General features: G+C 36.4%; 1 protein-coding gene across 2 annotated transcripts in view; it reads left to right on the top strand.

The window, feature by feature from the left end:
* GRID2 (glutamate ionotropic receptor delta type subunit 2) overlaps positions 1-25360 on the top strand; it is a 695515-nt gene that overhangs the window by 464648 nt on the left and 205507 nt on the right. For both annotated transcript variants that reach the window (XM_032686347.1, XM_032686346.1), the window contains 3 exons: positions 8962-9015; positions 16908-17081; positions 22113-22274. In XM_032686347.1, the coding sequence (XP_032542238.1) occupies positions 8962-9015; positions 16908-17081; positions 22113-22274 (390 nt within the window). The remainder of the gene's footprint in view (positions 1-8961; positions 9016-16907; positions 17082-22112; positions 22275-25360) is intronic.

The raw sequence follows: 25360 nt of genomic DNA, 5'->3' as shown, positions 1-25360 counted from the left end.
ACCAACTGCTACCTATAAGGTCTGTAACAGGTTAAAAGTAGGAATTGAACCTTTTATTCTGCTTGGAAAAATAATTTACATGTGCAGATAAAGTAAATGTAAATCTCTGAAAAAGCTTTGTTAGTCTCCAGCTTTCACTGTTGTGTAGAGATTTGGCCTTGGTAAAGTTGGTTACAAAGAGTGAAATCAGCAAGGCAATTATTTTCCCTCTGTTGGAGGACTTGTCAACAGCCTTCAATCTAGAGTGAGTTCACTCAAAGGGTAGCTCCTGAATGTGTTTGAGTGTGGGAGATGGTGAGGTGTTTAAAACAAACACCATAGTTGGGAGAAATCTCTGACTTCAGCGCTTAAACTGTAAAGATGAGGAAATTTTGATTCTTTAGAATAGATGTAGGCTTCCGGTGTTTGGTTCTTCACCTTCAAAGGTGGTGACAACCAGTTTGATTCAAAGCCCCTGTCCAACCCCAATACTCAAGTTTTCTGCTTAGGTTTCAGATTTCCAAATGGAATTCAGCTTAGACAAAAAAAAAAAAAAAAAAAAAAAAAAAAACCCCCAAAATCTAAACAAAACAAATTGTTACAGATAAAGAGCAAGAGATCTTCAGGCATCAATTGAGTACTATCACTATGAGCAAAAACTAGTTCTTGACAAGAAAGGCAGGTACAGGCAACCACTTAACAGTAATGAATCTGAATTTCTGCATTTACATGATGGTTTGAATCACTTTATTGCTTTGAAATAAACAGTTTCTAGGTGGAAGGTCCGTTCATTTAGAATACTATTATTCTGCTTTCTTGTATTCCTGTGCAGATAGCATAATGTGTTCTTGGTTCTGAGTTAAAGCCAAACCACAAATCTGTGGTGCTTTTGTTGGTTGTGGGTTTTGTTGGGGTTTTTGTTTTCTTTTTTTCCCAGAGTAGATATTACAAACACTTTTCACAAGGATAATCGGAATATAAATCAAAACATAAATTTGGAAATAGGAAAACTGACTGTAAGAATAAAATAATCCTTAAAATGAAAGACAGTTAAATTATTTACAGTTATTGTTTTAAACCTAAAGTGTACAGGCTGACCTCAGAGGAGGTTGCGTGGGTTTAGATTCCTATAAAATAAACACATTATTAACTTTTCTTAATGATAAAGGAAATGAATAATTTAAAATGGCTAGTTCTAACAGACAGAATGTAGTTTTGTTTTGTGTTCTCAATACTAGTTTATGGTCAATATCACTGAAGTATTAATGCTACGTTTATTTACTTTTATTGAACATTTAACTGTTGACTTCTTTTCTTTAGAATGGGGTAATTTTTCTACTTGAACTGCCTCCATCTCTTAAAATCATCAGCCAAGGAAAATAATGTTTTCTGTGAAGCTTGATTTGTTTCATATGTAGTTAGGATGGCAAGCCAAGTCAATATAAAACTAATTAATTAGTAATAATAAATCTAAAAAAGTGGAAAACTGATCAAGCGCTTCAACTATTTATTTCTTTTTAAAAGAAATGCATTTTCATGAGATGAACAAATGAAGCTCTGTGCGCCATATCACCCATCCTTAGGAGGAGACTAGAAGACAATTTCCCCCCCAAAATACTGTTGAAGCTTGCTTTCTAATGTTTTGTAAATAGATGACCAGTGACCCAGAGATTTCTCTGTCAGGTTTCACCCAATGCATTTTTTTTTTTTCTTTGCTTAGAAGGAACATCAGGGAAAGGAATCCCAGTAAGGGATGATTCTCCAGAAGAATAAAAATAAGTATTGCCATGTGTGGTTTTGGGGTTTTTTTCTCTCTCAAGAGTGGACATGGGTAGCGATTAAAATTAGATTCCAAAAATATTGCCTACATGAAGAGATATTTTTATGAGCTTTAGTTTCTGGTGTGCAAAAATGAGCTTTATAAATCAGCAACTGATTTCCCTACTGAGAAGCTCAAAGCCTAAGAGCAGAGACACAGAAAGATCTTGCTGTGGGGCCAGCAGGAAGAAATGGTACAAATAGCCTGAAAAAATGGTGGTAGTTTGATGAACTAGGAGCTAGAAGAAAAAAAGTAAAAAACAAATAAACAAGCAAACTTGGAGGATCTTCATGGACAAGTCCTGTAGTGTTTAACACCGTACAACACACTAAATAGTACAACTCCGTGCTTTTACCTTTCTAAAGTTCAGATCAGTTAAGGTAGTCTTTAGTTTATCACTTAACTTTCTTAGTACTACCTGTACATTAGCTGTTAAATAATCTTCAACTTTAGCTTTCATATTTTGCTTACCAGTGCTTGAGGAATTATCTATATTATAGAAGACTGCTCTAGGTGCTCAAATTAGTCAAATCCCATCTCTTGAGTTAAAGGAAATATGAAGAAATGGCCTCTGACTTCTTCTATTTGATTAGTTGTTGGGTTTTGGGTTGGGTTGTCTTTTTTTGGGAGGGGAGGTGGAGCAGCTTTCTCACATGTGTCCTGGAAGACTGGTTTTTGTCATGTCTTAGTGATCAGCAAATTGCTGTGTCCCTCAGAGGGAAACTTAGGTGTTAAGGGCTATGTCATCTGCAAAACAGCAATGGTAACTTCAAGCGGTTGGTCTACGAAAAGACATGGGCAACAAATACCTAGAGGTATTGGATGAAAACATTTTATCAGTCTTCCAGTGGAAAGAGTGCAGTTCAGCTTCCAAGACCACATAAATAGGACATATTGTAGACAGATCATGTTTGGAAAATGTTAACAGGGAGTTGGTGGCCCAGCTCAATTCTTGGGAAAGCTAACTTTCTAAATAATTTTCTAAATTATTTTAATATCAGCCATTTCTAGAAGTACAGATTATACAATGCAATCTGATTTTAAAGATTAAAAGCAAATGGAAAATGTGGTTTGCTCTGTGGTGGTGGTCCAGCAGAAGGAGATTCACAGTCAGTACTGCAGCTCCTGGTGGAGCAGAAAATTAACAGGAAGGCCAACTCTAGTTGGAGACACTTTTATTCAATATTTTGACAAATGAGTTATGTCATCTGGGTGGCTTGTTGCAGAACAGTCCCAGCTGTAGCAAAGATAAAACTGTAGCCCAGTAGCTCTCCTGATACACAGGAGTTACCTGTGTATCAAGCAGGTGAAACTTGAGATGGCTTGATCTTGTAAGGATCTTTTCATACATGCAACATTACTCCTCATTAGGTAATTTCAAGGCTTCTCTGACTAGTTTCATATGTGTGGTGTGAATTTTGAAAATGCAGAACAGTTTTCCTGTGTTTTCTTTATAAAGGTTATGATGTGTATCTTGCAGTTGGGCTCATATCTGTAAGAAAGAAGTGATGTAGAGAACTTTTGGTGTCATTTTTCCATTAAATTACATGTGCTTTGTGCTAAGAAACTGTTTTTCTTTCTTGCTAACTATTGCAGATGGGAAAAGCTTGCATGCTGGCACTACTACTGCTTTATTTGCTTCAGATTGTCTTGCATTTAGGTGATTTGAAGGTTTGAGTGTGAACAATAGAAAGAGCTGTGATAAATTGTCAGGGTCTCCTGAAGAAGTTCTGGAGTTACTGCCAATGACAGATGATTTGTCCTTGCTCATCACTTGTTATCTTGACAGCATTTTTCTTCTCTCTGCAAAATCTCTCTCGGCGTGTAGCTGAATTCTTTAGAAAAAGAAAATTAGTTCCTGCTTCATCCATGTTCTTGCTCATCAGTTCAATAGCATCTGTGTTTGACTAAGTGTAACACCTTCCCCATGAAGCATAAGTTTGATTTATTTTAATAGGGCGTTAGGAGAACTGCTGGAATTTGACATGAACACATTTCTAAAGTTACAAAGATGTTAAGAATGATCTTTTATATCTATTGCTGTGGATTTCTATGACTGTGTATGAATGGCCCTGCGTACTTGACAGACTGTAGCCTTTGCTGCAGGATTTATGCAACTAATGACACAATGTTTTAAAATACTCCAGTGTGAACTCTCAGTCTGAGCAGTGGTTGAGTGAGTAAAGAGTGATTTTCTTTTTCAGTTTTTCCACAATTTCATAAGGTATATTTTAGAACTGTCCTGCTAACTTGCTGCTTTGATTCTTAGTAATGTGATATGTCATTATAAATAACTGAATACTTATATTCTATAGGTTAAAAATACATTAAAATTAAAGATAAAATTTCTTTTAAAGATTAAAAAATGCTGCATTCAGAAAAAGAATTCTCTGAAGGTGCTGGTTAATAGGCTGTCCTCTACTTGTTCTCTGACATTGATTTAGTTGTCTGAGACAGGAATGTGTCAGTTGCTATGGGCATTAGACAGAAATGCAGCTCCCCAGTTCATCCTGGAGTTCTGCTTATGTATGTTCCTGCACAATGGAGGTACTCAATGGCACAGAAGAAATGGCATCTCAAAAGCACAAAATTATTTTTTGGGGAGATTTTTTCAAGTATTTCCCCTTTCAGTAAATAAAAACAGTCTGAACTGTGCAACGGTTGGTACAGAATTAATAAATTTCTGCTTCCTTTGGCTATTGGCAATCTGATTCATTGCAATTAAGAAAGTAATGTATATTTAGAAGCACAAAAGCAGCAATCTCAGCTTAGACCAAAGTGTCCTACATCCAAAGATGACTTGAATGCCTAAAGGAGCAGTAAAAGCAGGGTAGGTGTATATGTTACTGTCTCCTAATGCTCTCCCAGTGGCTATGCTTAGCTTTAGAAAGCTTTCTGCACTGACCTATAACTTTGTGTGTTTACTAACCCAGAACTGCATTTTTGTATGATTTCACCTACAGGAAGTGTGAAATGAGAATTTGTCAAATATGTGCATGTTTTTCTTTGTTTTGGAAAGTGTCAACTCTTCGTTTAATATCTGCATAGAATTTTGTGGTTCAGCCCTCATTATGAATACGCATTCCAGTTTTTCTCAGTTTTAGCTTAAGAGGCGAGCTGCCTAAATAACAGGTTCACCTGCCTTCTGTCCTGTATGGAAATTTCCAATCTGTCCCTTACCTTTCAGGACAGAACAGTGCCGCTTCCTGTCACAGAGTCAGCAGAACCAGCAGATGAATCTGAAACTTGCATTGAAGCCCCTACTTCAGATAAAAAAATGTGTGTTTTATCATTCTGAACATTAGTCGTAGAAGCCTTCTTCCCAAGTGCATTATATACTCTATTGAAGCTGTGCTATATGTACTTTTTAGGCTATGATCAATTTTAAGCAGACCCAGATGTGCTCTTTTTTTGTTTTTTTCACTTTAATCTAATTTGTTACCACCCCTTCCAAGTGAAAATGCAATGGCTTTTTAGAGTAAACAGAATGGCAAACAGTAGATAGACAAGGTCATTCTGGAACACTGTGTCATGACTGTAAAGGCCTGTTGTGTGCAAGGAATGACTGCTTTACTGATGAATAATTGGATTTAGGTTGTGTTGCTACTGGCTTAGATAGTTTTGAGTGGTTTTTATCTGATTTAATATAGTCTTGTAAACTAGTGCTTAATAACTGCTCACCAAGACAATCTGACTGTGAGATTATACATATGATTACTCTTAGTGTTTGAAGAAAACTTTAGGACTGAGCGACTTTTTCCTTCAAACATCAAAACTAAAGGTTTGCATTTATTTATTTTCTGTAAAACAGTGGATGTGCCGGTGCAATCTTCTACACTGAAAAACATAAGGAACACAATAACTGGAAAATATTGGAAGGTTATTAATGGTAATACCATTATATTGCCCTGCAATTCTTACAAACATAGTCAAAATGGGCACTGCCAACTTTAGAGGCAACTAAATGGACAATAAAGACCATCCTGGCAGAGGAGATGCTAAGAGGGAAGGGACTAAGATGCAGCATCTTAATGCTGCTGAAATGAACAGCTCTTTTGTGAATGATATCATTATGACTAGGATTTCATCAGCTAAGACTGAATGACCCAAGGATGAAAAGATGGCCTTGAAATCCCAGTCAAATGTTGAGTCCTGGTTCAGATGTAAATGTATATTTCATCAAATAAAAAAAAAAAAAGTAGAAAAAAATAAATGTAGCAACTTTCTCAGGGCATCATCAGTCATCTTTTTAAACAACATCTATCAATACCAGAACAAGTTTTGGGTGGATGGGCTAAGGAAAACACCAAAAAGCAGCTTCTGGCAGACCAAAAGGGGAAGTGAATTTTTAAATCAGGGGCTATTGTAGCCCATCTAAACTTTGAATATATTAGTTTGAGTGTCTCTGACTGCATTACAGGTTCATCTCAATTTGACATAAGCTTTTTGAATATATTTTTAATATTAAGTAGATTCATGAATGCATAAACTTTAATGGATAAAACATGATCTTTCTGCTGAGGAGTTTCAACTGTAACTAAAAAATGGGTGCATTTCATCTTGTTATTTGAAAATTGTGATAAACATGTCACAGGTAGCCTGAGATGTGTGAAATAATGAGAGTGACTTGTGAGAACAGTCAACCTCTTTCAGAGGCTGACTTAAGCTGTACCTAAGAAACCCAGTGACAATTAGAACCATATTCTGTTGAAAAGGCCTTGTAATTGAAATCTGAGAGCCTGGGCAAGGCAGATACTCCAAACCAAATATTTATAAGGAAACTAAATGAACCGAAACCAAAGTTTTAATGAAAGATACAGTGCATTAAAGTCTGATCAGTTGAAGCTTCAGGCACAAAGAAGTGATCTAGCCCACTTTTAGCATGTTATTAAAAATTGAACAGAAAATGTGAATTTTCATTTTGTGGATTCCTTTATTCTGAAGTTTCAGTTGACTGCCATTTTGGAGCAAGGAGCCCTTTGTGGAACAAAATTATCAGTGTAATTTCCTTATTACCACTGGTAGACTTGACTCAAGGGTGTCACTCAGGCAGGCTGCCTTGGAGTCACAGGAACCGTGTGAGACCTCATCTTGAGCAGAGTAGTTACAGCAGGGCAGACGTTCCCAGCAGGACATCCTGGAACCAAAAGTTAGAAGGGACAAAGTTGCTAGGAACCTGACAGGAAACCAGAAAATATGTCAACCCGACTGCCTTTTTTTCTTTTTTCTTTTTTTTTTTTTTTTTTTTTATTCTACTCACTTTTAGCAGAACTGCATGTAGATTGACTAGCAGAATGGTTTCTGCTTCAGTAAGGCTTTGTTTTGTTCTGGTTTATGGAAAATTTAAATGACATAGCTTATGTTGTAATTGGGATAAACTTTCTATGTTTTGGAACTTTATGTAAGGAGCAAATGTTCCCTTGAGAACTCTGTTACTGTTCTGTCCACTTTCAACCTTTTTTGGTTTCTGGGTGTATTTGTCTTCCAACTGCTTTGACATGAGAGATCTGATTAGAACAGCCATACTCCAGTTCAAGCATCCTGGCTCAGTCTGTTGTGATGCCTCCCATCACAGTTACTCACTTTCTATCCTGTTCTTTTATATGTGCTGTGTGAACGCCTACAGTGGAGAATGCAAAAAATGTCAAAGCAACACAACAAAATATAATGTTGTTGTTGAATAGTGAGTCTAAATTCCACATTAAGTGAGGAGCCTGATTCCTACTGCTAATAATATTGAAATTTTCCAGAAGCACATTAGCAGCTATGAGTTTCATTCCCCATAATTTCTTATTAATGCTGAGAGTTTCAAATAAGAAATCAGTTCATACACTGCTTGCTTCTCCCACTCTCCCCAGTTTGTCCAGATCAGAATTTCCAGTCTTGCTTATCATTCTGCTAAACAAGCAGTGACCCCAATTCTAACAGCTTTTGAATTAATAATGAAGGTTATCAGCATGGGGTCTTTTGCTGCTCTTAAGATTTGTGGCCAGCTAAATTGTTCTCCTTTGGACATTGCACAGTATAAATCACCATCATTCCTGGCAAGTGCTCTTTGTGTTGGTCATCATTAAAAGCCAAACATGACTGCTGTGCAATAGTCCAAGTAATAACAGCCCAGCACTAGGACATTATAAGTCCCAAGCCTTGTTTCTGTTTTGTCTTTTTTTTTTCTGTTGTGATTCAATACAGTTTTAAGTATCCAGTAGTTTTGAATTGTGAATCAAGATGAGCATAGTGACTATACAAATAAAAGGGGATTAATTTGGTTTTAAAACTATTTCCATATTAATGCTAATTCAATTTCATTTAGAAAAAGAATTTAAAGGTGTCCAACCTTTTGCATTGTTTCTGGCCTCCCTTCCATCAGTGATTTCTTTCCTAGCTAGTGAAAGGAGAAGAAATGTATTTTTACCCTCTTCACTTCCACTGCAAAGTCGATTCAAACATGACTTGCCACAAAATTCTAGTGGATTCAAGGAGGAAACAGACTGAGTGAAAGATGAGTTAGGAAGCACATGTTCCGTTCAGCATAAAGGCAGATCCTAGAATAATTTTCAGCAAAGGCAAGGAGAAGATGCATGAGAAGAGAGTGAGACACCTTCTGTGTGTGGAACCTGGGACAGGCTATCATTCATAATCCCTGTGACAGCCCTTTTTCTCAGGAGAACCATTCCCTTCCTGCTCTTTGCACTTATATGAACCCCAGCATTTGTGGTGTGGATTTTGTTGGTTTGGGTTTGTTTTGGTTTTTTTCAATTCACAGGCTTCCAGGGTAGGTATACACTGGAAAGGCCTTAAAGCAGGAAATTCAGAAATCCAACAAGAGTTACTTGATATTCATTTTCTGCCTTCCTCTCCGTTGCTTCCTCTCAACACACAGTACTAAGGCAAAAATGTTTTCATTTGCTTTTCAGTCAGCTGAAACATATTCTTTTCTGTGATGCCGGCAATGAACTGTATTTTCCAAGTTTAATTGGCAAGTCAAACAATAACACAAATGCTTCTGCAGAACTGTGCTAAAGGTTCTCTGTCCTCAGTTCAATAGCAAAAGTCCTAGAGAGCATGTGCTTTGTTTTTTGTCTTTTGCAGAGAACATCCTTTTAATTTTTTTCTGGCTTTCACAACAAGCTGACTGATAGCTGGTTTGTTCTCTATTTCAGGTCGTGGAGACTAATTTGGTTGCTTTTGACTGTCACTGGATCATTATAAATGAGGTAACTGTCAAGCAAACATTGTTGTGAACCATGAATCCTGTTTTCAGGCTTACTGACAATATTCATGCTGATTCTCACTTTGCCAACAGGAAGCAGTAGCTATGACAAAGTTCAAGTACGCTAAGGGAGTAGATGTTGCTTAATAAAAGTAGAATGACAAGTTCTTGGACTTTCCTCTTTTGTCTTCCCTGTTTTAAATGGAAGTCCTTGAATGAATAAATGGAAAATAAAATTAAAATCTCCTTTGCTTCTGAGTATCTTGAGATTTGATATTTGAGCTGACTGTCTTTATAGGATCTTTTAAAGGTCTTTTTTTCATATGTAATCTTTTTAGAGGACTCCTTTAATTTTGTTTATATTTTAATGATTTTTTCTTAATAATCAAAATAATAATAATAATAATAAAATCCCATATTTCACAGTCCTTTAAAAATTGCCCAAGAATTCCATCATGGTTGATATCCAAACCACTTGATGTTAGTGAGAGGCTTTTAGGTAGACTTCTGGATTAGGTCATATTTGAATGTTTATAAAGGGAAAAAAGACATTTAAATGAGATAAGTTCTTCTGTGAAAACTTGTCAGCTAAAATATAACGAGTCAATATGTGAAGTAGTTTTGCATATAAAACATTGAACAATACAGTTCTTAGATTTGACAGTATTCAGGTTTTTCTTTTGTTTATTGAAATACAATTTAGGTCCAGAATAGCTGGATTTCCTGAGTAAATAACTCTCTCCTAACAGGTAGATCATGCAACTCCTGAATATTCTCAGGATAAAAGATTGGTTGGAGATACTGCTTGTAAATTCCAGGTCTACTGCCTGGATTTACTGTACACTTCTGTTTTCATACTTAGTTACTAAATTTTCATCAATATGCTGTGCTATACCAGTGGATTTTTGGCCAGTTTTCCCTGGAGAAAAATATGTCTCAGAAAATGCTGTGAAGACAAACCAGGTCCAGCATAAATTATTAATTTGGGCCCTGCATAACTCCTCACCAGTATTGTGTGTGTTTTCCAGCACCAAGTGGAGCTTTACTGGTTGAGAACCCAGCTTTGATCTACAGACAGTCATGTGAGCAACATACATGTTTTCTTTTCCACGTCAGATTAAACTAGAATTCACTTGTAGTGAGTGGAATTTTGAAATAAGAGTGTTCATCTACACTCTTTAGACTTAACACATAGTATTTTAAAGAGACCATTAACTGAATATAAAGCCATCCTCAGTATCAGTAGATTGGACAGCAATCGTAGGCAAAGCTCAGATTTTGGCTTACTGTTCACATTAAAAAACAACTACTATTGGTTTTTCATTTTAAATGTTATTTACTTTCCAGAAGTTCAAAAGAAGGTGCTTACTTTTAGCTGTTTCAGCTCATTCACCCTCAAAAAGCAAAATAAAACCGAGGATCCATTCCTAGCATACATACTTTCTCTTCACTTTTTATTCAGAAACTAATGTCTCTGTGGGAAAAAATCTGCTTTCTAAGCATTGTTATTTGCACATTGCAGCGGATTAAATGGCAGAACAATCAAAGTGGTTACCACTCAACTGCCATCTCCACTCCAAACTCTTTCTCTGGGCTGCAGTCCCAGTAGCTAAGAGAGATGAATAATATATGCAGAGAAATGTACATCATCTCTTCTTAGTTTTATAGTCTTGTATGTGAAATAGGCAAAAGCCATGATTAAGTTAATTCTGACAAAGTGTACTGTAAACCATAGCCATTGAAACCTCTGTATCTCATTCAGTTGTTCATGTTTTTGTTTTTAGAGAAAATGAATATGTTTAGTGCTATCTCAGCTTACTCTGCTTCTGGACCTAAATACATATTCCCACTTAAGTAACTCTCAAACTCTGTTTAAAATTGCTAATAATCTCAATATTTTGCAGACACAGAAATCAGATTAGCAATAAATAAGATAGGTAGGTAATAATATAGAAGGACTTCTGTTTTGCCCAATTTTTCCTTATCACTATGTTCAAACTGCAACAGAAATGTACATATTTCCTGAATGATGACTATTGTGTAACATTACTTGCTTATTGCAACATTTTACCAGTTCAGTAACAACATTGCAGTACCTCCATTTGGCAGTGCAGGATTTCAAAATACATAATTTGTGGGGCCTTTACTCTGTGGAATGTGAAACAGCCATCTTTATATCCAAGTCCATTTGAGGTGATTGTCCATTTCCTGTTGATGACCACAGTACTTCCATATGACTGTGAAATGATCTTGGAGCTCTGTCTATTTTGTTGCTTATATGAATCTTTTGTGACAACTTAGACATGTGTTCGAGTGCCTATATTGGCTAAATCAGACTGCCAACTAAGTAACTGTAGCACTGCATCTCTGGCCTCCTAATTTGAAATTCTAAGATGATTTATTACAGTGGAAATGCATTGTTTTGCAAAATTCTACATATGAATGAAATAATTCCTTGCATTGAGATACCAAAATAAGCTGGAATTGTTTTTCCTTTTCCATCACTGTGCCAAGGGAATACAACATACTTACCGACTATAGTAATACAAAAGAAAATACCACCTTCATGTTTTGTGATCAGGAATCTGCTTAGGCTTTGTGAGGTAACATCTGTTATTTTAATTGCTCACTCTTAATGCTATAATGCCTGCAAAGAGTTCCTTAATTTTTATTGTCCCATTAGTTGCTACTTTTGTTATACAGCAAATTTTCTTGAAGACTGTGTATCATAATGGAAATGTATATGTGGGAGGAGGAGGTTTGTTCCCATAAAACGTAACAAATCATATTAGTCCTCAGCAAATAATGTAAATCTCTTCTGGTCATTGTAGTCAGCTGAGAAGATAGTCTCCAAACAAATGTTCCTATTTCTTCAGGACCTTAAAGCAGATGTTGCAATTCTTTATTTAAAATTTGCAGGAATCATAGATTTGAATGTAGTCATGATCAAATATGCCTTAACAAAATGTGAGAATGGATTTCTCATGCTCTCCCTCCTTCTGTCTGTCTGTCTTTGCTTGCTTCATTTCCTCTGCACAATAGTAAACATAGCACCAAAAATCCCAGGATAGAAAAATTATATTTCTTCTTAAATCACAAGTGTGATTTTATTTAGTGGAACTGAAGGAGGGGCATTTGTATGATTATCACCTCTTTCCTTTGCCCTTTTTAAATGAAAGAAATGTCCTCTTTTTCATTTTATGTCATGTCTCTTTCAAACATTTTCCTGTGTTAAAACTTTCAAGGTTATTAATCTCAATTTTAATAGTCTCAAGATTATTACCTTACCACACCCAAGATTGCCACCAGTTCTCTGTTACCATTGTTATCTCAAGGTCAGCCCCAAACACTTTCCAATGCCTACAGTTACCATACAGGAGGTGAAACTATTAATGCTTCTTTACAAAGGATTGGTTGGGTTTCATCTGCAATAATGTGCAGAACTATGACCAGGTCTATTAAAAAGAGAATGGAATGAGGGCACAGAAAAGCTGATTTGTGTGAGAAGAGACTGGAAAGGTTGGCTTGATTAGGCTATGAAAACAAAGACTGAAAGAGGATGTGTTCTCTGTTTATAAACACATACAAAGTGTGAATAAATGCATCATTCTCAAGGGCTAGAGGACAAGGTTGACACAAGAACAAATTACTTCAATTTATCCGTGGGCAAACTGAGGTCAAAAGTTGATAAAAGGTTTCTAATTACCAGGCATCAGAGTCTGGAAAAACTCCTTCTTTGAGGAAAGAATGAAAAAAACCTCCAAACTCTTTTAAAAAGACCAGTTTATAGAAAAAGATCTAACTGGTTTGCCAGTCATAGCACATGAGAGGACTGGGGAACCTGCAAGGTTGTATTCAAAGGCTACTTTCTGATGAGCACATTTTTCCTAGGAGGGGATTGGTCCTTGGCCCATGTATTCAACATTGTTCCATTGTGTTTCACCCTATTGCCCTCCACCATGGAGAAGAGCATAGAGCATAACTATGTTTTAAGCTTGAGCAGTTAGTTCAGGTCCTAAAATCATGGCTCGGTTCCAGGAGCTCACATAATTCAACCTTTTCATATGGATAATGATTCATAGTAACACTAGAGCTTCATCTGAACCCTTTTGCAATGGGTCAGTGGGTCCAGTGACACCCTCTTTGGAACGGGTGGGCAACCAAGATGCCAGCTCTTGGTGAAGTGAGAGCTAACGGACAGACAGATTGAACCCTGCTTTCTCCAAACTCTTGGATTTATTATTTTTTTTTCTCTGTGAAACCTAAAAATTTATTTCATTGTCCTGTCAGGTTTTATTCACCCTCCTTCCCAGAGCCAAGAAACCTAAGGGAGATATAATGAAGCAAGTGATCATGCAGTTCAAGATCTTCCTTTACTTGTCTTGGAGCTTCATCTAGTTATGCCTTTCCCTCAACTACTCCTCTTTGGAAGGTGCTGAGAAGTTCAGGAAGGGCACAGCACAAATGTGCTATGGCATGGGCAGTGGCAGCCCTGAGGCCCCAAGGGGGTGTGCAGTGGCCACCCTTTCCTGCTCTGCCCTCTGTTCACTGCTGCTGGCTTTTGGAGGAGGAAGAAACACTCTCCTTTCTGAGTGTCGTGAATTTATGTGATGAAGTCCTCGCATGCACTGAAAAATAGGGCAAGTCCACTATATTATAAATACTGGAATCATCCTCTTGGCCCAAAATTAAGATGTTTTCATAATAAATGGTATTGCTGCCTTACTTTGGTGCTTATTACAGGAGCATGTAAATAATTTCCCTTCATGTCTCTCACTTACAGGTACAATTGCCCTATGGTGAACAGTAAGTCTCTGCCTGGACTGCTTATCTTAAAATAATGGGACAAATCTGAATGGCAATATATATTACGTGTCCAGTCATGTTTCCCACTGGAGTCCCTGCCTTATATATCAAGATGATCCTCTTCAGTTCCCTTTCCCTAATTCATCTCCAAAGAGTTATTAATTTAAAACAGCATTTATTTTCTTATTTATTTTCCTACTCTGATGAAACGTACATCTAATTTTATCCTTGTTGCATTTGTGATAGGACAGTGTCTACTTTATTCCAAGTTCAGACCAATAAAAGAAAGGCTTGGAACTATATATTGAACTTCTGATGTAAAGAAAAAAAGCAACCCCACATAACCTAGCCTAAATTTATACAGGTGCCAACTCAGTTCAACTTGGCCAACTTTCTAATTTTTTTGACATTTGATGCTTGTGTAACAGATCATCTGCCATCCTTATATCATTACACTGTATCCTCCTTTGAAGTGCAAATGAAAATTGTTTCCTCTCATACAATAGTTGCTTTATATAGTTTTCTTAAGTCAGATCCAAAATACAAGAATGAGAGATGATATTGGAGAGTCATTATATAAAGGGCTTGTCACTCAGTCAATGCCAAGTATTAAAAAAATTACAAAGAAATACATAGCAAATGACTAATGGTGAATTAGGGTTTGCATGGCATTGCTTTTTTGTTAACCTAAAATCTGAATATATGATATAATCAGTGGAATTCACAGCATTTAAAATAATAGCTGTCATTAATCTGTAGATGTATATACCTCCTTGGCAACCCTACAAAAATATCTCTGGTGTTTGAATTCTGTTGTTATTTTCCAGGTGATGTATAAAAATATGAGATAGTAACCTAAAGGTTAAAATGAGAACACTCTGTTTAAAATGCACCAAAACATGCTGACTACAGAAAACATAAATATACTTTTAAAGCAGAAAAGATAAATGTTTGAGGAATTGAAAGTCAAAATCTCTTTTGAAGTAATATTTGGAAATATAATGTGGCCATGCAGGTATCTGTTTTTACATTATTAGAACGAGTCTAATAATCTTGGTTTTACGGTTTAGGCATGGCAGATAATGAAACTAGAAAAACTTCTTTTTAAATCCTCTGAGAAAGTATATAATTTAAAATCAAGATAAGAAGTTACTTGAGCTCTCCTTTATGATTGTATTGAAAGTATTTTAAAAAAACATGATATGTATTTTGCTAAAACAGCATTATATATATATTTTTTTACCTTGAAGCTAGTGAAATGATACAGTCTGAATGAAAAGACGGCATCTTAAGCTGACATAAACCATTATCTGTGGTACATTAAGAATTAATTGACCAGCAATGCAAGATATTACACTGGACACAGCTGATGCTATGTGTTATTTCTCTTTACAGAAAAATCTATATTTCATAAAGAACACTAATAACAGATGAATTCAGAAACTATGATAATCTGTGAAGGCGAATAAAATACTTTTATGGTAGTCAAGAGAGTAGAAGTTAAAATTTACAGCTCACATGTTTTTCTTCCAAAATTTAAAGGAAACAAACAAATACCAGTATGTCCAAAGAAGTTGCTTCAAAATAACAGAAGAATATTATACTGAAACTGCAAAAAAAGTCCAAAATAACTGGGATAGTTGTCTTAATGTAGACAGCTCTTGTTGTCTCTCTTGTCACAGAGTGCTGCCTTTTCAAAAAGCTTGGCTTCCTTTTCAATAGAAAGATTCCATAATTTGAGATCAAGTCTATCTCCTGGTGTCTCCTAAATTCTTTAATATGATTACAGATCCGAAAGCTAAAGACAGAAAAAGATGATGGCATTTCATTACACAAAGCAGGTATAACAAAACAGATGTGCTGTATCCTTTGAAAAATGAAAAGCTATAAATACACAAATGAGAATCAAAAATAACTGTGGCTTTATGAAAGGGAATGTTAAATTCAGGCTGCTAATAGGATCTCCTCGAGCACCTCCCTTCCTGGGGGCATATCCACAATTTTAAATGTCTAGAAAGTTTGGGACATCAGCCTCTGTCATTAAGACAAATTATGAATAAACAGTTCAGCATGATGAAAAATAGATTTTGGTTAAAAAGACTGAACAAATTTTAGATTATTCCTACTATTTTTCAGAAAAATACAGACGCAGAATTAATTTGAAAACAACCAGGGGACTCTATTTGAGTCTTTAGGAAAAAAAAAAGTTTAACTAAAGTTCAAGTTCTTATGTGAAGTTTGGAGTAAGTTGTTGTTGCTTGTGAGCCTGTGCTCCTCTTATTCCACATTCCCCAAGGGGCTCATCATTCAATGGCGTAAAAAAATGTGTTCCCAAGCTGCAGGAATTTATACTATGTGAAGAACTGTTTTTCTGATTTCCCTAACCTGTCTTAGAGGTAATATTTTAAGCTTAATATTTCACATATTGATGTATTTACTTAGGTATTTTTTCTTTAAAGTATGTGTCTGTGGAGCTGAGTATTCTGTTGTAAGGCTTAATAGGTTCCCTATGGAATAAAAATTCGTTTTCAAATTAGGTCTTGCTATAAACAAGCACCTAGAATGATCTTGTGCATTTTCTTTGCCCTTTTGGTAAATGGGCTAACTTACATGTTTGCTAACTTACATGTTGTTTATAGGTTCTTGATATTCTGTTTCTAGGAAATGAACACTTAAGACCTGAAAAATTGTCTCTACCTTCACAGCTCCTAAGTAATGCTACACTTAGAAATACATCATGGTATGACTTCCTACTGATTTACACATTATCTGTCAAGGATGCTGTGAAACACTTCTTAAATTAAAGATCAGAGGAGGTAAAAGGAGAGGCAGAGAAAATCCCTCAATTACATCTACAAGTATTTAGTGAGGTTTGGGTACGGTACACTTTAAAGTTTTGCGGTTAGGGGTGGTATGTCACTTGTTTTAATGAGCATCCACTCATTGTTTTCAAGGATGGGGCAGAGCTTGACAGTAGCTGTGTATCAGTCACAGGCCTCTCGCTCCACTCAGTTTATTTTTTTGTTTCTGATCTGGTGGTCACTGAATTTTAACTCTCATGCATATTCTCTCCCTTGCCTTATTTTTCAGGAAATAAATGACGTGGATGTGCAGGAGCTGGTGAGAAGGTCAATTGGAAGATTAACAATTATTCGACAGACATTTCCAGTTCCCCAAAACATAAGCCAGCGCTGTTTCCGTGGCAACCACAGAATATCTTCATCACTGTGTGATCCGAAGGACCCTTTCTCCCAAAGCATGGAGGTAGTTCATATACTAGTCTATCCCCACCTGGGAACTGTCTTTCTAGATAAGTTCTAAGTTTTTCCCCAGGGGCTTAGTGTAACTTAATGTTATTTTTCTTGTCCTCTCTGACATGTAGTTTAATGGCTTATGGCATGACAAGGAAATACTTGGGTTAGGGTGGGTGAATGTGGCCAATGGAGAACAACAACTTGCCCACTCCACAGTAATAGAGATAAACATCCAAAAAAGCCACCTGATCTCCAGGTAGTGGGGTATTCATTTTGTTGCCCTGCTAAATTTTAATTTTTGTCATCTCACCAAAAAGAATTTCCTCCCTGTAGTCAGTGTCTCCTGAGTGGCTGTGCTTCTCAAAGCCCCAAATATGTTGTCAATAGGAAAGTCTTCCTGGGGATCACCCACATCATCTGTTTCAAGTGTCTTAGTGTATACATCTAAATTTAAGTTCCAAAGAGGCCTTATTTTCAGGGTTGTTAATCACAAATTACAATTAATTGTACCACAATTGTACCAATTAATTACCAAATGAATTCAGCAACAGGATCATGGTCACTGTCCTCCTGACTTCACACAGTTTTTCCAAGAAAAAGTCCTCCGTCTCTCATTAGGCTTCATCATGACAAAGCTACGGCAAATCAGGAGCGTGAAATTGGCTTAACATGTTGATTTTACTTTTGGTTTGTTTTTTTCCTGTGTTCATTTTTGTAGCTGTGGAAAGATTGTTTTTAGCAGTGGAGGAAGAGTGAGAGAAAACAATGGGAGAAAAATAGGGAGGTTTTGAAGAGTCTTTGCTTAGAATGAAAATATGTAAGTGTAAAAGGAGAAGTGTGGATAGTCTTGCCCTGTTCCAGATTAGCTGTAAGAGCCTTCGTCTGTTACAAATTCTGGACAACATGGCCAGTAAACAATAACTGATGACATGAAAAACTTTGGCTGTAGCACACTGCATGGTGCTCCTAGTAGAGTTCTTAAAATAAACAGGGCTGTGTAAGGTCCATAGATGCATTGGATACCTCTAGAGACTTTTTAGGAAGTGCAAAAATCCTTTAGGCTGTGCCATACTGTTATGGCAGCATGGTCCTAAGGGTAGTCTACAGACAGTGTGTTAAAGCTGAGGGTGTGATTACATGAAGGCACTAGAGATTGCAAAGGGCAGTTTTCGTGAACAGTTACTAACTACATCAAGGCAGAAAACAAAAATCATGTATGAATGGGAAGCTTCATATGTTAATTTATCTTTCTCTTAATTTTCATTTACATTTTAACAGTTGACTGACTCAAGGAAAGATAAGTTCAAGAAATCAAAATTTTTTCTCTACAAATTGGCAAATTCCATTTAATGTGTTTGATAGGATCCTATGCCTTAACCTGTGCTTCATGATCAATATATAACTTGGAGAGCTATAACATTTCTATTGAAGGCTTTCGTAACGTTTTGTGTCAAAGGAATGATGGAAGCTTTACTGGCTTAACTGTTCACGAGAAACAGTTAACTTGCTTTTTTCATCCTTTCCCCGAGATGACTGTGCTTCATTATTAGCAACATTAGAAACTGAAAGGAAGGAAAACTCTGACACAGTTTCCCCTGTGTCTTCATATGATGCACAGACCTTTGAGTAGCTGTGGGGTTTGTTTGCTGCTTCTTTGTTCTACTCAACAATATTATAAATTAGTTTCTAATCCAGTGGGGAGTTGGAACAGTTTATAAATTGAAATTACTAATGCTCTTTTTTTTTATGACATTGAAGTGTGACTAATCAGAAACATTCTCTGGAAATTATAAGGGTGGATTTTTTGATTTATTTTTTTCTGAATTACTCCCCCTAAAGTCTGTGTGAATAATTAATTTTTTTCAGCATCTTTATTAAAACACTGAAAAATATTTTGGTGAAGATGCCTCATTGTGTCTCTGGAATTTTTCTAGTTGAAATTATATAAATTATTTTATATAAATTTATATTATATAAATTTTTATCGTTTTGGAGGTGGGAAGTTAAAAACTGGATTCACAGAAGTATTTAGTAACGTAACCTTTTTGTCTAAAACCATGTGCAATATCATAAGTATGCATAAAATGACCATTGTTAATCCAGATTAATCACTCATGCCTAATCTGATTGCTAAATAGCTTTCTTCTATGCTCTGGAACAAAAAAATCACATCTGAATTTTGAATTACATCAACAGAAGGTTATCCAGTTAAATACTACTTGGTAATGCAAGTGTCCCCCCTCTCATCTAAGAGACTTGGAATAAATAAAGGATCAGTAAGGGATATGAGGCAATGCATTAAATGCCCCAGTAAATTCATGTGGGAAATTGATAAAGGTGTAAAGTGACTTTAAATTACAACCCTGCTCTGTTCATCAGGACAGTTACTAATGAAGCATTCTTCTGGCAGTGACAGGGAAGGGTGATTTTGAGAAACAGGAATTAATTGTAGTGTCTTTATCATTGCATTATCGGTGATTGATTGCTGTAAATGTTAAGTTGAACTATTAGTGAAGGAATAACAATACTTAATAATTGCTGAATTCTGTCCTCCTGAGCCCTGTTAATACTTGATGAAGGCCCAGCTATATTACTCTTAGATGAGTGAGTGCATCCTTCCTCATGAACTGTGACAATTGTCTTCTATTCCCATGACAGTAGGTTACAGAAGCTACCTTGAAAGCAATGTCAGTTTGTTGGGAAATGATGACTTGGCATCTGAAGCCCTTCATGTACCAATTTAGTCTCATTAGTGACCTTTTTGCCTCTCTCTCCTTTTGGCAATCCCCTGACACGGATGTTTCTATCCCTTTAGCAAAGGCTTATGTAAAAAAAACCTTGCCTCACTGCACAGTGATAATTCCTTTCCTCCCCCTTCCAGCAAATGTCCCTCTAGTGCTGACTTCATTGGAGAAATATAGTTTTAGCTGAAATGCTTTGAATTCTCTGTAGGTTTACAATACACAGGCAAATCATCCAGGTTGTTTTAAAAGTGCTTCATTAGTCTGAACCCAGATCCTCAGTCCATGTTTTTAATCCTGTCATGCACAGTGATGCCTGGCCTATGCATCTGCAGATGCGAAGTAAATTTGTTCCTGGGTGAATACTGAAATGGAAATGTTCATAGCCACTGGAGAAGCCTGAGTAAGAATAAAGAAGTGTCTTCCAGAAAGACGGAGAAAAAGGGCAATAAGGATCAGAGGTTCTGTGTATCTGTGGTACTAACAATGTAGAGTTGTAAAGGTAATAGAGGATTCTGGGAGTTTATCAGAAGCGAAAGCTGCAGACAATTAGGTATCCTTTGACAAAATATGGAAGACAAAAAGTCTGAAATAATTCTGGCCAGGTAAGGAGAAAAACTCCTTCTTTACTGGGTGCTCGGCAGGGAAGGAATCTGTCACATAGCCCTCCTAGGAACAGTATAAAGCAGGTTGTGGATGACACAAGCAAAGCCAGCATAAAGATAGAATTCACAAAAGAAAATAAAAACATAAAAGTAGGTTATATGGAAAAGAGTAATTAGGCAGGAAGAGAGCTGGGGTTTTTTCCCTTAGGCTTTTTTTCCCCCGTTTTTTAAGATGATGTGTGGCTTTACCAATCATTGTCTCACATGTTCAGTGTTATTGTGCTTGTTTGCCATATAGCCCCTCCCAACAGCAGTGGGACTTTCCCAGTCTTTGGATATATTTAAACAGCAGAATAGGGGCATTCTCCACAAAGTTGATGTACCTCTATTGTAAGCTTCCTTCTGCTAAAAGATTTTGAACACACCATCTGTATCTGTGTAAAAAAACCTTTACAGAGAGCAGTCAACATATTCCACAAATCTGAGAAAGTGTTTTTTGGCTTGTCTGTGACTGATGGAGAAAAAAACACAGCAGGTTTGCCTCAGTTAGCAAATTACCACTGGCTAATTTGTTGTCAGGCACTAGGAATGCCCTACAGACCCCGTTATCCAGCAGATGAGGAAACTGAGTTTCCATCAATAACTTCGAATGACCAATAGGTTATCTAAAAATAATATTCCCGAAGGTCCTTTTCATTTCTGAACATAATTTTTCTTGAAGAGAGCCTCCGTTCAGGACAGCTGAGGGTTTCTTTTTTTATGATACTGTCAGTAACTTAAATGTTCCTGCCATTTGAGGACAGAAAAGACTGATATAAAGCTGTATTGTAAATTAGTTGTTTCAGAAGCGTTCATGAATTCTGAGCTTCTGTTCTTTTACGTTTAATTGTATCTTTTGCTTCTGACTTTGTACTGTGGGCATTTAAAAGTACATATATAAAAATAGTACATGGGTAAGTGGAACTGGCACACAAGTGATATCTTTTCTTGAGTTCAACTGTTCTGTCTTTGATCCCAAACTGGAACTTCCTCACACTGTGTGCATGTAACTATGCTTGCAGTGAAACACATATGCATTTATTCTGTAAGAATTTTATCCTGTGAGGTATTAGCAGCCAATGCCAAATACTTCAACAGGAAACACTGCAAATTGCAGAATCTACATGCAATTGCACTCTGCACACTGAATTATATTTCATACCAGAAAGTGCCTCAATCAGAATTGACTACAAAAATCAGGAGCAAAAAACACAATTAAATGATTTTAAATTTTCTGAGTTTCTGTTTTTCAAAAGAACAAAACAGCCTTGAAGATAATTTAATGGTGTCCAAGTATCTGGTGACTGAAAAATTGAAATTTGCAAGCAATTGGTTTAAAATAAAAGAAAATCTGTTTACGTTCATGAGTAGGGCTTTAAATCTGGCAAGTGGAGCTGTGCCAGTGATTGGGCTGTCTGTACTTCTCGTGTGTGTAGCTGGTTGCTGCAAATCACTTCCAGCCTTACAGGCCCTGGATACAGATTTTACCAGAGCCCAAAGGTATGACAGTTTGACTCTTACAGATTCTTCTTAATATCAAATAAGGTGTTTAATTACCAGAGGATTATGGGTGAGGCAAAACAAATGATAAATTCTGGCTGCTGGCAGGAGATTACAAATAAAAATGCTAATCCTTCCCTTTTTGTCTGCTTGCAGATTTCAAACCTGTATATATATGACACTGTCCTCCTGCTGGCAAATGCCTTTCATAAGAAGCTGGAGGACAGGAAGTGGCACAGCATGGCCAGCCTCACCTGCATCAGGAAGAACTCTAAACCCTGGCAAGGAGGACGATCGATGTTGGAAACCATCAAGAAGGTACCTTTTCCCTGTGTTTCCTCATCTTTGATTTCTAAAATGCTCACATTAAGCAGTATTTCCTGCTGGGTTCTATATTACTCTTGTCAGTACCAGCAGTATAGTTTTTATATTTTCACAGTTCCTGAATGAAACTAGTCTTTATTTGGTTTTGGCTGTTTGGTGGTTGTTTGGTTTTTTCTGTGTCATAAATAATCATATTGAAATAAATTCAATGAGTTTGTTTACTAAAACGACCAAACCAGTAGGATGTTCAAATAAGAAAAAGTGTCACAGATGAAAAAGAGTCACTGTTGAAAAAGTGTCACAGGTTAGGAAAAAAAGCAAATAGATTTACTATTTGTAAAAGGAGAAAGAAAAAATTGCAGAATTTCACTTGGGCAACATTCTGTGGAATTCGCTGTTGTGCTGCTTTTGACATTACTATAGTGAAATCACAGAAAAGAGAGTGAGGAAAACCTCAGCTTATGTAGGCTATATCCTGCCATTGCAGAACTGTTCCTGTAACTGTCTCTACAGTGCTTTATCCAATGTCAAACTCTCGCTGCTTCCCTGTGATTATTATTTCACACCTTTATCATGCTGATTGCCCAAGATACTTTTCCTGTTCTTCAGTCCTTAAAGATAATTTTTCTTAATTATTTCCTTTCTTCATGATATTTACAGCCTCCACATACTTACAGACAAATATTACAGCCTTCCTGGTCAGTATTTAGTCAGTATACACAGGCTCATAGTTTACCCTTCCCTGTAAGTTATTCACCTCATTCTCCTTATGTTATTGATGTCTCATAAAACTGCCTTCCCACTCGTCTGCACGTACTTCTTGGTAATGTATACTTACATTTAAAGTGCTGGCAGTGCTAACCTTGTAAATACAAAAAAACCCAGGACAGTAAAAAAAAAAAAAGAAAAATTACAAAAATTATGCTTTATTTATGGATTTCACTAAAGGACATAAAAGTAATGTAAAATATATTGTTGTCTCAAGAAGTTGCTGTTCTGCATTAGGTATTTAGCTATACCAGAAATTATGATAACGCAGGCAAAATGTAAGGCTCCTTTGAGCACTGCTTGTATTTTACCCAATGCTGGTTTAATCTGCATTAACTCCAAAATAACAGTTCAAAGCTTTCTTTGGTGTCTCTTCTCAGTTTCCATTCTAACAGTTTGAAGTCATGAGACTGCAAATATAATACAGGACATGTTTCTTATTTTAGGGGCACGATATGGCTTTAAGGGGCTCTAAACTGTATTGCTCTTAACCTATCAGAGCAATTTCAAATTCACATTTGGCAGTAGGATGTATTTTAAGCTATGTTTCAGCCAAAGCTGGTTCTCTTCTCAACTTGGATTTTGTAAATACTGTTGCACACTTTGTCATTAATAAACTAAATACTATTTCTATTTACACAAATCCAAATACGATACTCGAGCTGGAAAAGTCAAAATACCCACTTCCACTTTAGAATTAGAATTTACTATCTGAACTGGAGTTTCAGGCAAAGTCTAGTAACCCTGCTAGCATCTCTAAATGGAGGAGTACTACACCATGGAAAGGGCTGCTGACTCTTTTGTATTATGATTATTTTCTTTGTTGTTTGTGGATGCAAGACTGATCCTGTTCTCTTATATAGCATACCACTTTACTGTCTCTTTGCATCTCAGTTTATTCCATTCTTTGCCACATCATCCTAGGTATCCAGTTTATCTTTTTCCAATTCTCATCTCCTAAAATGATGTGATTAATAAAACAAATTCCTTCTGTGGCCTTTCACAGAAGAACTGTACTGTGTTGAAGATTAACCCTGAAACATGGAAGGAAACAGCCAGGAGAAATATGAAAGCATTCAAGAAGGCAGGAGCAAGTGGAAATTCCAGAGTTGTTAACTTGCTAAAAAATGAATCAAATGCCAGGGAAATTCCTAATATGTGCAGCTCATCACACTTGCATCCTGTTGCTTTTGGGTTTCTCTGCTGTTTCAATGAGATGGCTTTGATAAGAAACTATTTTATTGGTGTAAATTGAATAACTGAAATACTCCTTACACTGCATTGTGCTGATGGAGATGAATTTCAAGAAGTAACATGCTAAAATGGAAAGTCAAGATTTAATCCAAATGAAATACAGAAATTTCCTCTGTGTGTGTGTGTCAGTAGCATTTCAATCCATAGGCAGAGGAAAGCTAAAGATTGCAGCTGAGAGCTGGAATTGCACAAAAGCGGGAATCTTCCTTTAGTTTTGTGGCCTACTTTACCTTTTCTTTCACTACAGTACTTATGTAGAGGAACTGCAGGATCACAATTGTTTACTTTTGAAATTAAAAATTTGCCATTGAGGAATACCTGATGAGGGAACAGAAAAACAGTAAAATTAAAAACTAATGAAGAGGAAAATAATAAACATTTAATCTCTCTTCTTGAGAATGCTTGTTTTTCATCTTGCCTTTTTCTTTATACATCTTTTTTCTTCTGTCATTCTGGAGAATCCTCTAAAACCAACTGAAATACGATTTTTTTTTTCTCAAAAGCATACCAGTTTTCCTTAATTCTGAAAGAAAATAGGAAAAAGTTACCAATTTCTGAATAAAAAGTTCTGCATTTCCATTTTGAAATTACCACTGTTTCAATGGTGTGTATAATGGAATATAATAAGAAGAAACTCTTATAGTTCAGGATGAAGATACATTCTGAAATTTTTTAAATACTTCCTGGAAAAAGAACTTCCGTCCTCTGCACAACCTTAATTCTCCCTTCATGATGATCTGTATTGTAGAGCTGAAGTCACCATCTCGTCTCAGATTGTCCATCATCTCAGTGTAGTTTCAATTGTAGTCAAATGTGGTGGTGGAGGAAAAAGAATTAAGGAAGAGATGTCTGATTCCAGCCTTCCTGCCTTAGGAGAGGACCAGCAACTGAAGTAGTTGTTCTCTTGGCAGCAGGAAAGCAGAGGCACCACTGAGCTTTTGCTACTAAAAACAAGCAGGAAAAAAACTAGTTCTAGAGGAAGCTTCTATAGAAGAAATATCTGTCTTTTAGATTTCAAGATCCAGAAACAGGAATATCTGGCAGTGTTTTAACTGCAG

The sequence above is a fragment of the Chiroxiphia lanceolata genome, chromosome 4 (genome assembly GCF_009829145.1).
Source record: "Chiroxiphia lanceolata isolate bChiLan1 chromosome 4, bChiLan1.pri, whole genome shotgun sequence".
NCBI lineage: Eukaryota > Metazoa > Chordata > Aves > Passeriformes > Pipridae > Chiroxiphia > Chiroxiphia lanceolata.
This window is presented reverse-complemented; position numbering and strand designations above follow the sequence as displayed.